Below are 16422 nucleotides of genomic sequence, written 5' to 3'. Positions count from 1 at the left end.
TAGTCAGTCCCATTCGCAACTCCTCAGACAATGAAGTCATCCATGTCCACATGCAGCAAGACCTGGACGACATTCAGGTTTGGGCTGATAAGTAGCACATAACATTCATGCCACACAAGTGCCAGGCAATGACTATCTCCAACAAGCAAGAGTCTAACCAACACCCCTTGACATTCAACGGCATTACCATCGCCGAATCCCCCACCATCAACATCCTCAGGTTCACCATTTGACTAGAAACTTAATTGGACCAGCCACATAAATACTGTGGCAACAAGAGCAGGTCAGAAGCTGGGTATTTTGCACCGAGTGTCTCACCTCCTGATTCCCCAAAGCCTTTCCACCATCTACAAGGCACAAGTCAGGAGTGTGACGGAATATTCTCCATTTGCCTGAATGAGTATAGTTCCAACAACACTCAAGAAGCTCGACACCATCCAGGACAAAGCAGCCCAGTGTTTGGCACCCCATCCACCATCGTAAAACATTCACTCCCTCCATCATCGGCGTACCGTGGCTGCAACGTGTACCATCTACAAGATGCATTGCAGCAACTCGCCAAGGCTTCTTCTGCAGCACCTCCCAAACCCGCGACCTCTCCCATCTAGAAAGACAAGGCAACAGGTGCATGGGAACACCATCACCTCCACATTCCGCTCCACCATCCTAACTTGGAAATATATCGCCGTTCCTTCATCATCGCTGGGTCCCTCCCTAACAGCACTGTGGGAGTACCTTCACCACACGGACTGCAGAGGTTCAAGGTGGCGGCTCACCACCACCTTCTCAAGGGCAATTAGGGATGGGCAATAAATGCCGGCCTTGCCAGCTACACCCACATCCCATGAAAGAATTTTTTAAAAATAGTTGCACATGCGCAGTCTGTTTTATTTGGTGGTTCCTATTTGAAAAAAACTGTTGGATGAAACTATGTTGTGAAGCCGTTTGCAGCGACTGTTCGTTGCCCCGTGAAGAAGCTGTTATCGGGAACCGGGAGCGGGACTGAAATGTCAGGAAACAGAGCGGGGCTGAAAACGGAGCAGGGCAAGCAGAAACATCAGCGAAATTTCTAGATTAATGCGCAGAACGCTTCTGTACAGCATTGAAATCAGCTTCCGGTTCATGGGCAGGAGTCATTCATTTTCATATATATATATATATATAAAATCAATCAATTACCTGCAACTCTTTGTAGAGTCGATCAAGCTCAGCTACAGCAGACTGGTTGTCATGGTAACCTTCAATCTTTCCACTTTTCAGCATGTCTAGTTGCCTGGTTAACTCCTCCACCTTTGCAACAGCAATTACTAACTCTCTTTGCTTCTGTTGGAAGAGACTATTCATCTGTTCAATCTCCTCAACTGCAAAAATAAAATTCCAAGTATTTAGCACCAAATCTTTGCACCATTTTTCAGAAAATTAAAAAATGCACCATATACATCTCTCCAAATGTGAATTAAACAACATTAATAATACTTGCAAATTTTTCTTATTTGAATACTGAAAGCCAATTGGCTCACAAATGAGCTTCACTGTCAAAACAATCAACGGTAACTGTGGCCATCTTGATGAGGTCATAATGAAGCGTGATGTTAAACTGAATTCAACCAGAGATGTTTGGGAGGAGAGACGGAGGAGCAAGAGACAGAACTACTATCTAAAAACAGAATGGCAGTTAGTTCAGGGTGGGAGAGACAGGAAGAAGGGGGGTCAGGGGAAGAGAAAGAAAGGGAGAGGAAGGGGGGGGGGGGAGAAAAGAGAGTGAGAGAGCGCAAAGCGCACGAGCAAGGAAGGAGAGAAAAAGGGAGATTAAGGAAAGAGAGAGAGAGAGAAAGAAAGGGGAGAAAGAGGGAGATAAAGAGAGAGTGAGAGAGAAAGGAGAGGGAGAGAGATTGAGAAATTTAAATACTGAATAGGGCAGTCACAAAGCTTTGTGACCCTATCAAATATTGTTGCAACCTTTACTTTAAAGTAAGTGGTGAAGCAGATTCAATACTAACTTTCCAAAGGGAATTAGATAAATATTTTAAAGAAGGAAAAAAAATGCAGGACTATGGGCAAAGCAGGGATTGAGACTAATAAAATAACTTTTGCAAAGAGCTGACACAGGCATGATGGGCCAAATAGCTTCCTTCTATCATCATTGAAGTCATAACTATTTTCAACCTACATACGAGAGAGTGGGGCATAAATGAGGATTATTGAATAGTAAATTAAATCAAAAATTGTTAATGATTGATTGGATTGAATATGAACTTTGTACACATATTGTGAAACAGAGAAGAGATGACTGAAGAATGAAGCCTGTGGGCAGTATCCAATTGTTTAATGCTTATGCTCAATTTGGCAAAAATTCACAACCTGTGTTCTTCATACTGTGTTCAAACTCAATCACTTAAAAATAGACACATTACACAATAAAGCTTTGTGACATACAAATGTGGGGGTACATTTCTGGAAGTAAGCAACATACCTGTATAGGATATTAAGGAACATACTTGTATTGGATATTATGGTAAACCTGGAATAATCTCGAATTTGAAGAAGTAAAATTTATATACTTATTTGAAATGAAAGCACAACTTGGTGACTAACTTGCAGGCCAATTGCGATAAAAAAAATAATTGAGGTACACCATATGCACTTTATTTTTCCTGTATCTTACTACATACAACCAGATACTTGATCCAATATGCCATGGGGTCTGGTGTCACCTTTATATATTTACCTTTCACCGACATTATTCAGAACCATCTTCCTTACAGAAACCTACTAGTATCAGTAGCCAATGATAAGCTACTTCTGACCAACTGATGCTAGTACTATAATAAAAACCTGACAGATATGAAACAAAATCTATGCTAAAGAAATAGTGTATTATCAGAACCCCAAAATTAAATTGTCCCCTGTACTTCTTTTCCAGCTACCTACATCAGTACAGTACTTTCCGCATATATATCTTGTGTACAAAAGTGCATAAACAGTCTTCAGACAATTATATACAACACAGCAAGACCAAGTTCTAAACTTTGTACAAAGTTTTGTGCCACATTACAGCAAGTATCTGAGTGTACTGATGCTCTGCTAAATGAGATTTGAGCAAAATTGAGGAATCTACATGTTCTTTTAGCACAACAATTGTGAGAAAGATCAACCAGAGCGTGCACCTGGGAAGCATGCCAAGGACATAAATAATTCGTTTGTGGGACCCTGCAGGAGAGCATATGAATTATAGGAACATAGGAACAGGAGTAGAACATTTAGCCCCTTGAGCCTGTTCCACCATTCAATGAGGTTATGGCTGATCTGCGATCTAACTTTGGCCCATATCCCTTAATACACTTGATTAACAAAAATACATCAATGTTAGATTTTAAATCATCAATTGATCTAGCATCAATTGCCATGTGCGGAAGAGAGTTCCAAACTTCTACCATCCTTTGTGTATAGAAGTGTTTCCTAATTGTAGTGTTCTGGATTATATGAAGTTTAAAGGTTGTAGGTTACAGAAACAAAGCGGGTGGGAGAAGTCAATAATTGATGTGAAGTCATGGATTATGGTTTAACAGTGGTAGAGGCATAACTGGGCAATGTTAGAGGTCTTGAGGCAGACAGATGTGGAGTGAAAAATTGGGCTCAAATTTGATGGGAATGCCTAGGTTGTGGACTACTGGATTTAGCCTGAGAGGGCAGCTGGAATGAAATTGATGGATTCAGAGCCCGAGCCATGCAGGATGAATTTGCTTTTGCCTATTTTGAATGGAAGGAAATTTTGACTCAGTCAGGATTTGATGTCAAGTCGGCAATTAGAAAGGATAGCAACAGCCTTGGATCTGATCATGGCAAGAGTGGTAGTATCAGCTGCCATCAGAATGTCTGACTCCTTACTTGTGGCTAATGTCGCCAAGGGATTGAATGGAAATGAATAGAATGGCATGTATGACTCCTTGCTTGTGGCTGATGTTGCCAAGGGAGTGAATGGAAGTGAATAGAATGGGCCAAGGATGCAACCCTGGAAACACTAGAATGCACAAGCACAAGAGAATAACCCAATTGGGGAGATTCAGTAATTGCATTGGTACAGGTGGGGTAGAATAACTCCACCCCTATCTGTACCAGTGCAATCACTGATGTGGTGGCAATGGACCAGAGAAGTACTGGTAAAATACTGATGAAGGAACGTAGCATGCAGTTAGGAAGCAACAATGTACTTAAGGCCATCTTGTGGATGAGACGTTAAACCAACCGTCTGCTCTCTGAGGTGGATGTAAAAGATCCGATGGCATTACTTCAAAGAAGAACAGGGGTCTTATCCCTGGTGTCCTGGACAATATTGATCCCTCAATCAAGATAATAAAAAACAGATTATCTAGTCATCATCACATTGCTGTTTGTGGGAGTTTGATGTGTGCAAGTTGGCTGCTGCATTTCCCACTTTACAACAGTATTTCATTGGCTGCAAAGCGTTTTGAGACATCCGGTGGTCACGAAAGGGTGTGTGTATGGTATGTGTGGGAGAGCGCACGTGCCGGGGGGGGGGCAGCTCGCGCGGGAGGGCGAGAGAGAGAGGGCTGCCGCTTCCACCAGTCAGGCTCTATTCGCAGCTTACACATGGACTGACACCGGGAGTAGGATCGTGGGCAAGGGTCGGCGTGTATCCTTGACTTTATCCTCCACTTTATCTCCGCCCTCCAGGTTTTTTTTTGTGTATGTATGTGGTTTTTTGAGGTGTTGGTGTTCATTGAGGTAAGTGGGCCGGGCAAGGAATGGAAGGGCAGGCGGCTGACTGAGGTGCCGAAGCTGGCTCTGAGGATTTTTAAAATGGAGTGATTCTGGATGACGAAATGCTGCGCAGTAGGCTTTGCTGTGCAGAACACGTCCGGGTCATTGTCAGCAGCGTTGTCACCTGTTGACCTCCCGTGGTTCAGAAAATTCTCTGGTCCGGCAGCGGTTAGGTCCCAAGGGTGCCGGACCAGAGAGGTCCAACCTGTATATGAATTGCCTATGGAAGGATATGTTGAAGAGGGTGGGAACAATGCTAGAGGCCAAATCAGTCTTTTAAAGCTTCATTATAACTTCCGTGCTTTTGTCTCTATTTATGAAGCCGAGGATCCCTTGTGTTATTTTAACTGAATTCTCAACCTCCCCTGCCACCTTCAACAATTTGTGCACATATACCCCAGGTCTCTCTGTTCATACACCCCCTTTAGAATTGTACCCTTTAGTTTATATTGCCTTTCCTCGTCCTTCAAAATATATCACTTCTCACTTTTCTGCATTAAATTTCAATTGCCACGTATCCGCCCATTCCACCAGTCTGTCTGTCTTCTTGAAGTCGATCACTATCCTCCTCACTATTCACTACACTGCCAAGTTTTGTGTCATTCTCAAATTTTGAAATTGTGCTCTGTACACCCAAGTCTAAGTCATTAATATATATCAAGAAAAGCTGTGGTCCTAGTACCGACCCAGGGGGAACACCACTGCATAACTTCCTCCGATCCGAAAAACATCCATTCACCACGACTCTGTTTCCTGTCACTTAACCAATTTTGTATCCATGCTGCCACTGTCCCTTTTATTCCATGGGCTTCAACTTTGCTGGCATGCCTATTATGTGGCACTTTATCAAATGCCTTTTGGAAGTCCATGCACACCACATAAACCGCAGTGCACTCATACCCTCTCTGTTACCTCATCAAAAAACTTAATTAAGTTAGTTAAACACAATTTGCCTTTAACAAATCTGTGCTGGCTTTCCTTAATTAATTCATACTTGTCCAAGTGACTGTTAATTTTGTTCTGGATTATAGTTTCTAAAAGTTTCCCCACAACAGAGGTTAAACTGACTGGACTGTAGTTGCTGGGTTTATCCTTACACTCTTTTTTGAACAAGAGTGTAACATTTGAAATTCTCCAGTCCCCGGCAGCAGCCCCTTATCCAAGGAGGATTGGAAGATTATGGCCAGTACCTCCGCAATTTCCACCTTTACCTGGAGTGAGTCAGCTCGCAAGAAAGGGCGTTGGACAATCAGAAACTCAGTAGAAGAAGGGATACTGAAAGGGCAGCTGGTGGGCTTCATTGCAGAGATGAGTTTGAAGGGGAGACTGAAAATATGACAGAGAAACTTCAGACATGGGGGTATGGACTCAGTTGAGAAGAGGCAGTCACACTGATGGCCTTATTTTTCTTTTTGATGGGTGGGGGCGAGGGGAGGGCACTGAGCTTGACATATTAGTATCAGAGGTGAGAATGGAATGTGCTGGTGAGGGAAGTTAGAGGAGGTGGTTGTGGCATTGGATGTGGTCTGTGGTTGCTTTTGTTCTCCAGGATCACCCTGGAGTTATAGGAAGATTTAGCCGTCATGACAACCATCAGATTACAGGGCTCATTTCTTCATGACAAATTGGAAAACAAACAGAAGAGTTATGGAGACATTGATAGAGAATTCAAACAGGCTGCATTTAGACAGGCTGTGAAAATTCACAGACCCCAAGTCAAGGCTGCTACGTGCAGTTCAGCATGTTGCATTAAGTCATCAATCAACTTGACATTTTAGAACTTTGGGTAGCGAGCCAATTAAAGGTTAAAAGACTATCAAATGAGCCAATAAAGTCAAAGAAGGCGAGTTCTTTTCTGTAAATTGCACCAGGTATAAATACAGCCATTTTGACCATGTGGTCTCAGAAGGACAAAGACCTGGCTTAAAGCCAAGAGCTTGTTACTGCTGCCAAAATAAAGTGACATTAAAACTACAATCGGAGTTCGTATTTCATCGGAAATTAAGAGATCTAACAATTTTGGCGTCACGAACACGATCGCTGAGGAAAGAAACTGAATTTTGGACATCGGACCGACATACTGAGGTAAGGATACCTCGGTCAAGTCTAAATTCGCCTCTCCTTCTACGCGATTCCGAAAGCCTCTGGTTTGCGAACCCTCCGGTTGGTAGTCGGCTCGAGGTCCCATAGACGTCTAACTTCGGCGGTGTGTTAGTTAATTAATCACCGACCCACTGATCGGCTGGAAAGCCTACGACTTGAGACCCCAGTAAAGAAATCAGTATTGTGGCAGCAGGAGATAAGAGCAAAGAATTGCCTACAACTGTTAAAGGTGGGCAGGCACCAGCTGAGGTTTCGATTGATAAAGTCCTCGAACAGTTGAAAGAATACATAGAGCAACAATTCAACTTATCTAAAACCTGTATTAAGATCGAACAAAAATACGGTACCTCCAAAGGACAATGGTCCTTGGACGGGATTAAAAGGGTCTGGGGAAAAACGACCCATATGAAAAATAAAGAGCGAATCAGATGGTCCCTAGCTGTTATTGGAAAGATCCAAAAGCGGAATGAAATTATAATGCGTTCCCAACATGATCGAGAACTGACCAGTACAAAGGATCAATTGCAAGCTGTTTGTGCGCAGCTGCGACAGAAAAAGCTTGAACTTGAAAAGCTGGAAGCGGAAGTTAAAGATCTTAAAAGGTGAAATTAAAAAATGGAAAAAATCATAAGGTCAAGAGACAATAATAGGAAAAGGAAAATGTATCGGTCAATTCCCAGGGTACCCATGTTTGGATAAATTAAAAGCGCAAACCCGAGGACACGACCGAGGAATAGATACGGATTCTGAGTCCTCCGACGATACAGGGTCGGAGGATGAAGAATTAGGGGTGCGCTTTGCCCCATTTAAAAAAAGACGAGTTGTTGTCAAATCAGAAGAGATTGCGGATGAGGGCGGAACCAAAAAAACAAGGAAAAGGGTGTATGCAGAATACTTAGTTCATGATCCGGCAGACCCAGAGAAAATTGATAAATGGTCCAAGGAGTTGCCCAATCCAAAGAAAGGGGGAGTGAAAACGTGGGACCAATTGGACCGCTTAAGAAATATATATAAGAACATAAGAATTAGGAACAGGAGTAGGCCATAGCCCCTCGAGCCTGCTCCGCCATTCAATAAGATCATGGCTGATCTGGCCGTGGACTCAGCTCCACTTACCCGCCCTCCCCCGGTAACCCTTAATTCCCTTATTGGTTAAAAATCTATCTGTGACCTGAATACATTCAATGAGCTAGCCTCAACTGCTTCCTTGGGCAGAGAATTCCACAGATTCACAACCCTCTGGGAGAAGAAATTCCTTCTCAACTCGGTTTTAAATTGGCTCCCCCGTATTTTGAGGCTGTGCCCCCTAGTTCTAGTCTCCCCGACCAGTGGAAACAACCTCTCTGCCTCTATCTTGTCTATCCCTTTCATTATTTTAAATGTTTCTATAAGATCACCCCTCATCCTTCTGAACTCCAACGAGTAAAGACCCAGTCTACTCAATCTATCATCATAAGGTAACCCCCTCATCTCCGGAATCAGCCTAGTGAATCGTCTCTGTACCTCCTCCAAAGCCAGTATATCCTTCCTTAAGTAAGGTGACCAAAACTGCACGCAGTACTCCAGGTGCGGCCTCACCAATACCCTATACAGTTGCAGCAGGACCTCCCCGCTTTTGTACTCCATCCCTCTTGCAATGAAGGCCAACATTCCATTTGCCTTCCTGATTACCTGCTGCACTAACTTTTTGGGATTCATGGACAAGGACCCCCAGGTCCCTCTGCACCTCAGCATGTTGTAATTTCTACCCATTCAAATAATATTCCCTTTTACTGTTTTTTTCCCTCCCAAGGTGGATGACCTCACACTTTCCAACATTGTATTCCATCTGCCAAACCTTCACCCATTCACCTATCCAAATCTCTTTGCAGCCTCTCTGTGTCCTCTACACAACCCGCTTTCCCACTAATCTTTGTGTCATCTGCAAATTTTGTTACACTACACTCTGTCCCCTCTTCCAGGTCATCTATGTATATTGTAAACAGTTGTGGTCCCAGCACCGATCCCTGTGGCACACCACTAACCACCGATTTCCAACTCGAAAAGGACCCATTTATCCCGACTCTCTGCTTTCTGTTCGCCAGCCAATTCTCTATCCATGCTAATACATTTCCTCTGACTCCGCGTACCTCTATCTTCTGCAGTAACCTTTTGTGTGGCACCTTATCGAATGCCTTTTGGAAATCTAAATACACCACATCCATCGGTACACCTCTATCCACCATGCTCGTTATATCCTCAAAGAATTCCAGTAAATTAGTTAAACATGATTTTTCCTTCATGAATCCATGCTGCGTCTGCTTGATTGCACTATTCCTATCTAGATGTCCCGCTATTTCTTCCTTAATGATAGTTTCAAGCATTTTCCCCACTACAAATGTTAAACTAACCGGCCTATAGTTACCTGCCTTTTGTTTGCCCCCTTTTTTAAAGATGCGTTACATTAGCTGCTTTCCAATCCGCTGGTACCTCCCCAGAGTCCAGAGAATTTTGGTAGATTATAACGAATGCATCTGCTATAACTTCCGCCATCTCTTTTAATACCCTGGGATGCATTTCATCAGGACCAGGGGACTTGTCTACCTTGTGTCCCATTAGCCTGTCCAACACTACCCCCCTAGTGATAGTGATTGTCTCAAGGTCCTCCCTTCCCACATTCCCGTGACCAGCAATTTTTGGCATGGTTTTTGTGTCTTCCACTGTGATCAACTTCATCCCTGGGACGGAGTGCAAATTTTGACCATAATGGTGCCAAAAACACAGGGAAGAAAATTGCACGACAAGGTAGAAGAAGCTTTGGAGCAGGATGAGCAAGAATTAAACGCAGGGTGGGAGGCGATTAAACACTGGCTACAAGACTTCAGTCCAGCTAAGACAGACTGGGGAAAAATTGCAGCCTGCCAACAGAAAGGAACAGAGGAGGTCCTGGAGTATGACGAGCGGTTTAGTGGTTAGAACATTCGGGTATGAATAATACGGATGAGGAAATGGATGAACAAGTGTTTGGACCCCTGAAAGCAGCTTTCGTGGCAGGTCTAAAGCCAGAACTATCCAAAATGCTTAAAGTAGTGTTACCGGACTGGGACGGTAGAAGAACTACCTTTGCAGCATTGGTGGATCGATGTAACCAATTAGATTGGGATATGGGAGCTAAAGTCTGAGCTGTACAGGCTATGGGATGGAAATCCCAGGATTCCGATAAACAGTTATTCGGAAAATGTCATTATTGTGGGAAAGAAGGTCACTGGGCCAAGACGTGCAGGGCAAAACAGCAAGGTCGTGGCCGGGGAAGAGGACGCAGCCAGGGATACAATTCAGCCAACAAGCCAGGCTTGTCACAAGATAATAACCTCATAGAAGCATTTAAGCGACTGACAATACAACAACAGAAGGAGTTATTTGGGATAACAAAAAACGATTAGAACCCACCCTGGCCCCCTCCTCGCACTAATACAACAAAGGGGAGATGGGCTATATATAACTGTGAGGGTGGGCGATAAGGATGTGGACTGTCTTTTAGACACAGGGGCGGAATTAACATGCTTCGAGAATTACCTCCCCTGTCATCCACAGTCATCCAATATGTAGACGATATCCTGCTAGCTTCAAACACGGAAGACCAGCATGAACAAGATTTACGAGCTTTGCTGGACCACCTTCGGCTGAAAGGACATAAAGCCAGCATCGACAAAGCACAAATATCCCAAGAAGAGGTTGTATACCTGGGACAAAAGATTTCACAAGGAAAGAGAGAACTTACCCAGGATAGAACTGCAGCCATTCAGGCTGCTAAAAAACCCACCACTATTCAGGAACTAAGGTCTTTTTTGGGATTGTGTAACTTTAACAGAAATTGGATTGACTCCTTCACACAGCTTGCTCAGCCATTGAATGATATTTTAAAGGGGAAATGTGCCTCTAAAGAAGCCATCACCCTCACTAAGGAACAGCAAGAGGCCTTCCTGAGTTTGAAAAAGGCTTTGTATTCGGCACCGGCTCTGGGAATCCCCGACAGTGGTAAGCCATTTACCCTGTTTGTCCATGAGGAAGAAGGATATATGACAGCTATACTGACACAAGAACATGGGGATCGGCAAAGACCTATTGGCTATTATTTGGCAAAACTGGATGCGGTAGCCCTCGGATGGGGAAGTTGCCTCAGGGCCATGGAAGCTACATGTCGAGCGGTAATGATCACTGCGGGTCTAGTCCTCGACCAAAAGCTGATTGTCAAGTGTCCCCACACTGTATATGTTTTGCTGTCTATGAATAGAATGTTTCAGGTGACGGCAGCTAGATGCACCCGCTGGATAGCAGTTTTGGAAGCTCCTAATCTCCATATCGTCCGGGCCAGCCCGGTTAATCCCGCAACTATGCTCCCGATGTCAGAATCGAGGGAGCAAGAGGGGGGAGAATGTGAAGAGCATGACTGTGTGGAGATTTTAAAAGAAACAGAAGCAGCCGCTTTAGCAGCAGAGGAGCCTCTGCACAACCCAGACCTCATCCTGTTTACAGATGGTTCCTCCTTTGTTGACAATGGTACCAAAAAAGCAGGATGGGCTTTATATACCTTATATGAGGTAGTGGCAAAAGGATGTTTACCCTCAGGAACGTCAGCACAACAGGCCGAGTTACGGGCCCTGTCAGAAGCACGTCGAATAGCAGAAGGACAGACAGCTAATGTCTACACAGATTCGCATTATGCTTTTGGAGTCGCTCACGACTTTGGTCTATTATGGCGGAAAAGAGGATTCCTCACTGCTGATGGTACACCTATCCGAAATGGAAAAGAAGTCCGAGACTTACTAGAGGCCATACAATTACCTCAGGAAGTGTCCATCCTGAAGTGTAAGGCCCATACCAAGGAAAATACCACAGAAGCACAGGGAAATGCCCTAGCCGACCAGGCAGCTAAAGATGCCGCCTCACAGGGCGTTCCTCCAGAAGAGCCAACACAGATGTGCAGATTGAAAGCACTCAGGACTCTGACACGAGACCTTCAAACAATGCAAGGCGAGTGCTCCAGAGAGGAAAAATGGACATGGATTGAGGCAGGAATTAAGCTATGCGAAGATGGTGTCTGGAGACAAAAAGGTTACCGACAAGCCAGTCGTGCCACAAGCGCTTGTGCCTTTTTTAGCCCAACAGATCCACTCGTGGGGACACTTGGCCTCACAACAGATGACGGCACAGTGCCAGAAAAGCTGGTGGGGTCGGGGATTTAAAAAACATGCCCAGCTGGTAGCAGACCGCTGTGTGGTCTGCCAGAAAAATAATTCTGGACCCATCACGGTAATGCCCCAACTGAGGCCCCCTGCCCCTGTCGGACCATTCCAGCATCTGCAGGTTGATTATATATCTCTTCCTTCATGCCAAGGATACACCAACGTTCTTGTCATGGTCGACAGATTCTCTAGATGGGTAGAAGCTGTCCCAACTAAAAGAGCCACAGCCAATCACACTGCAAAGGTCTTGTGTAAGGATTACATTCCCCGATGGGGAGTCTCGAGTAGCATTGACTCAGATCAGGGAACACACTTCACAGGTGCTGTCTGCCAAGAAGTCTGTAGGTTACTGAACATTACGTGGGAGTTACACTGTCCTTATCATTCACAATCATCAGGACAAGTAGAGCGAATGAATCGAACTCTGAAACAACGGCTTGCCAAATATCACCAAGAAGGAACACCATGGCCCCAGGCACTACCAATAGTGCTATATTGTAATTAGGGCAACCCCGAACAGAACTACAGGTCTAAGCCCATTTGAAATTATAACAGGAAGACCCATGTCGCTGCCAGGAACTATTGATTTAAGGAAAGCTGATGTTCACTTCATGAGTGACACTTTGTTATCATACTGTCAGAACCTAACCAATGCTATTAATTCTGTTTCCCGACAGGTATCGGCAGCTTGGGGTAATCCACCCGAAGGAGGACATGACATCATCCCGGGAGTCTGGGTGTATGTGAAAAAGTTGCATAAAGAACCTTTGGATGCCAAGTGGGAGGGACCTTATCAAGTGTTATTGACCACCCAGGCAGCTGTTACAAAGTCCAAGGAAAGAAAGCCTGGATCCACGCTTCACACGTTAAACGAGCACCCGTAACTGAAGCTGAAATCTAATAGGGACAATTACTTTTTGCCAAAATGTATAAATTTACTGTATTACTGACTGTAGGTATTCTAGGCATAGGCCTACTTCTTACCAGCCGACCCTCTGCACCAAAGGGAAATAGCAGAGTACCAAGGGAATTACATGTAAATACCTTTTAATATATGTCATACATTTATGCCAAACAAGGTAACATTTCTCGTTGTTGGGTGTGTGCGCATATTCGTATTTACTCAAACGGAGGGATTCTCTTGAGGCCAGTTCCCTTGAATATCTCGGAAATGGCTGAGTGGATAATTAATCAAAACAAAACAGGCAATGCGTTTCAGGATACGGAAAACTGGGCACGTAAATGGAAGTCAGCAGGTTACAATCTGACTACCTTTGAAGCGGGATACCAACCGTGCTACAATAATTCCAAACGGCCCCTATTTTTTGTTATCACTAATACAACGGGAATAGGAAGACCGGGGAATCGGTCTGTCTGATTAGAAACATCAAAGGAGGCCAACATATGGGGTATAGTAACTGCTCCCGCAATTATAATATAATCAAGCCACGGAACCGTCCAAACTGGGCCGATGTGGGAATTTTTAACGTAACGGGGATGCTGAATAAAACAGATGGAAAAGCCTGGACAGGCCCCGGAGTGTTGCTGACAAAGAAACAGCTAACATTCATTGCCTATAATGGCACCTATTGGGTGTGTGGCCACAAGGCCTACCCTTGGCTGCCCCAGAATTGGACAGGATCCTGCTATTTAGCCTACATTGTGCCTTATATGTATCATATAAAGTCACTGTCGGAACATTTACACCGTCCTAAGAGAGCTATCACAGAAACAGAGAGGTTCTTTGCCATTCTGATCCCCAGGTATGGGACCGCCAGACTGGCAAGGGAATCCATTAACATGGCATCCGTTGTGGAACGGGTAGCCAATGATACTTCAGAGACCCTAGTTAAAATCAATGCAGAAATGGTAGCAATCCGCAGAGTAGCCCTACAGAATAGACTGGCCCTTGATTATATCCTGGCTGAAAAGGGAGGTACTTGCGCCCTACTCGGAACTGAGTGTTGCACATATATCCCAGATAGTTCCGAAGAAATTACCCACTTAGCGGAGCATATCCAAAAGGAGGTAGAAAAACTTAAGCAACCCCCATCATTCACTTTGTGGAGTGGAGCCACTGAATGGCTAGGTTCAATAGGAACTTCATTGGTGGAAGGTTTCATTCTATTTGTTGTAATTATTTTACTTTTATATTGTTTGTTTATGTTGATTAAATGTTGTTGCAACCAGGCGGCTGTCGCTGCTGTCCCGCAGGTGAGACACCTTGCAGGTCCCAGCAGACCATCTGTACGTGGCACAGGGGTATGTTATGCTTAAGGGAAGGTTGTTTACTGGTTGAATTAAGATATTGATTTGGATTAAATTGGAATAAGGTTAATTAACCTACTAAAACCAGACTTCCATTGTGGCCACGATGGAACTCGGGTTGGTGTAAATTTGTGTGGAAGCTACTCATCCTGACATGTGGCGAAACACATCAACAAATTTTAGAAGGAAACTCTATTAACATGTATGAAATTATTTTGTAGAATGTTTAACCAGTGAGACCTGATGTTTTATGATTCAGTTTGTGAAAGAATCAAAGGGGGGATTGATAGAGAATTCAAACAGGCTGCATTTAGACAGGCTGTGAAAATTCACAGACCCCAAGTCAAAGCTGCTACGTGCAGTTCAGCATGTTGTATTAAGTCATCAATCAACTTGACATTTTAGGACTTTGGGTAGCGAGCCAATTAAAGGTTAAAAGACTATCAAATGAGCCAATAAGGTCAAAGGCGGCGAGTTCTTTTCTGTAAATTGCACCAGGTATAAATACAGCCATTTTGACCATGTGGTCTCAGAAGGACAAAGACCTGGCTTAAAGCCAAGAGCTTGTTACTGCTGCCAAAATAAAGTGACATTAAAACTACAATCGGAGTTCGTATTTCATTGGAAATTAAGAGATCTAACAGACATGTACAAGTAAGCTCATGACATTTCAGACTTTTGGTGGAATAAGATTAGACTAATCAAACAACATGACTGTTGTTAAACCCTATTTGAAGACCGTTGGGCTCGACTGGGAATTTCAATCCAGTGATTTGATTGGGTAGCAAACGAACACCAAATTACAAAATCTCAATCCCTAATTGCCCTTCTCAATCCCATTCCATGAATAAATTATTAAAAAAGACTTCCATGCTCCAAATTAGTTGACCAAATCAAAGAATTTATTCCTAATGCAAATTAGCATGATGCAAATTCTAATACACCTAGGAGGGTAAAATATAGAGGCTCTATTATGGAATGGATGAGCAAGAATTAATTAAAATACATACAGCTGCCAGTAAAATTCTGTTAACACCCACTGCTCCATATATCAACCTGGAATGTGAGACTTGAATCATTGTAGTCATGTCACCTTCTGACTTACTGGCCAGAAAATCAGATTGTTGGATTCCAACTTATGAATGAAGAATATATCATGGCCAGTCTGGTCAGATTATAAACATCTCTATATAAAGTAAGGCTGTTACTCATGAATAATTCAAAAGAAAAATACTCTGGAATCTGAAAGCTGCCTATGGCAGCTGTAGATGATTCTGCCATCTCCATTGACACCCTATCTAGACTCATCTTTTGTTTCTTAACTTGTCCCATTACCATCTCCTTTTGCCTTGCACCATCATCCCTTTTGTCTCAATCTCTTCTGCCTTCCTTCCCTCCTTCTCTCTTTTTAGGCAGTCCCTCGGAGTCAAGAATGACTTGCTCCACACTAATACGAGTTCTCAGGTAACTGACATGGGACCAATGTGGGACCTACAGTCTCTGTCACAGGTGGGGCAGAGAGTGGTTGGAGGGACAAGTGGGTGGGGTGCTTGGGTTGTCGTGCGCTCCTTCTGCTGTTTGCGCTTGGCTTCCGCTTGCTCCCGGCAAAGAGACCCGAAGTGTTCAGCGCCTTCCCGGATGCTTCGCCTCCATTTTGTGCAGTCTTGGGCTAGGGATTCCCGGGTGCCGGTGGGGATGTTGCACTTTTTCAAGGAGGCTTTGAGCGTGTCCTTGCAGTATTTCCTCTGCCCACCTGGGACGCGCTTGCCGTGTTGGAGCCCGGAGTAGAGGACTTGTTTTGGGAGTCGAGTATCGGGCATGCGGATGATGTGGCCCGTCTATCGGAGCTGATCGAGCGTGGTCAATGCTTCGATGTTGGCCTGAGCGAGAGCAATGACATTGATGCGCCTATCCTGCCAATGGATTTGTAGGATCTTGTGGAGGCAGCGTTGGTGGTACTTCTCCAGTGCTTTGAGGTGCCTGCTGTACATACCCGCTCTCTTATATGCTTCAGAGACGTGGGCTATCAGTACTGCTCTGTAGA

At 44.2% G+C, this 16422-nt stretch overlaps 1 protein-coding gene across 3 annotated transcripts in view; it reads right to left on the bottom strand.

The window, feature by feature from the left end:
• Nucleotides 1–16422, bottom strand: part of LOC139254796 (apoptosis-stimulating of p53 protein 2-like) — a 136382-nt gene that overhangs the window by 53916 nt on the left and 66044 nt on the right. For all 3 annotated transcript variants that reach the window (XM_070873820.1, XM_070873819.1, XM_070873821.1), the window contains one exon: nt 1180–1361. In XM_070873820.1, coding sequence (XP_070729921.1) covers nt 1180–1361 — 182 coding nt within the window. The remainder of the gene's footprint in view (nt 1–1179; nt 1362–16422) is intronic.

This window comes from Pristiophorus japonicus, unplaced genomic scaffold, assembly GCF_044704955.1.
Source record: "Pristiophorus japonicus isolate sPriJap1 unplaced genomic scaffold, sPriJap1.hap1 HAP1_SCAFFOLD_578, whole genome shotgun sequence".
Classification (NCBI taxonomy): Eukaryota; Metazoa; Chordata; class Chondrichthyes; family Pristiophoridae; genus Pristiophorus; species Pristiophorus japonicus.
Note: the sequence above shows the minus strand (reverse complement) of the source record. Positions and strands in the feature narration are given on the sequence as shown.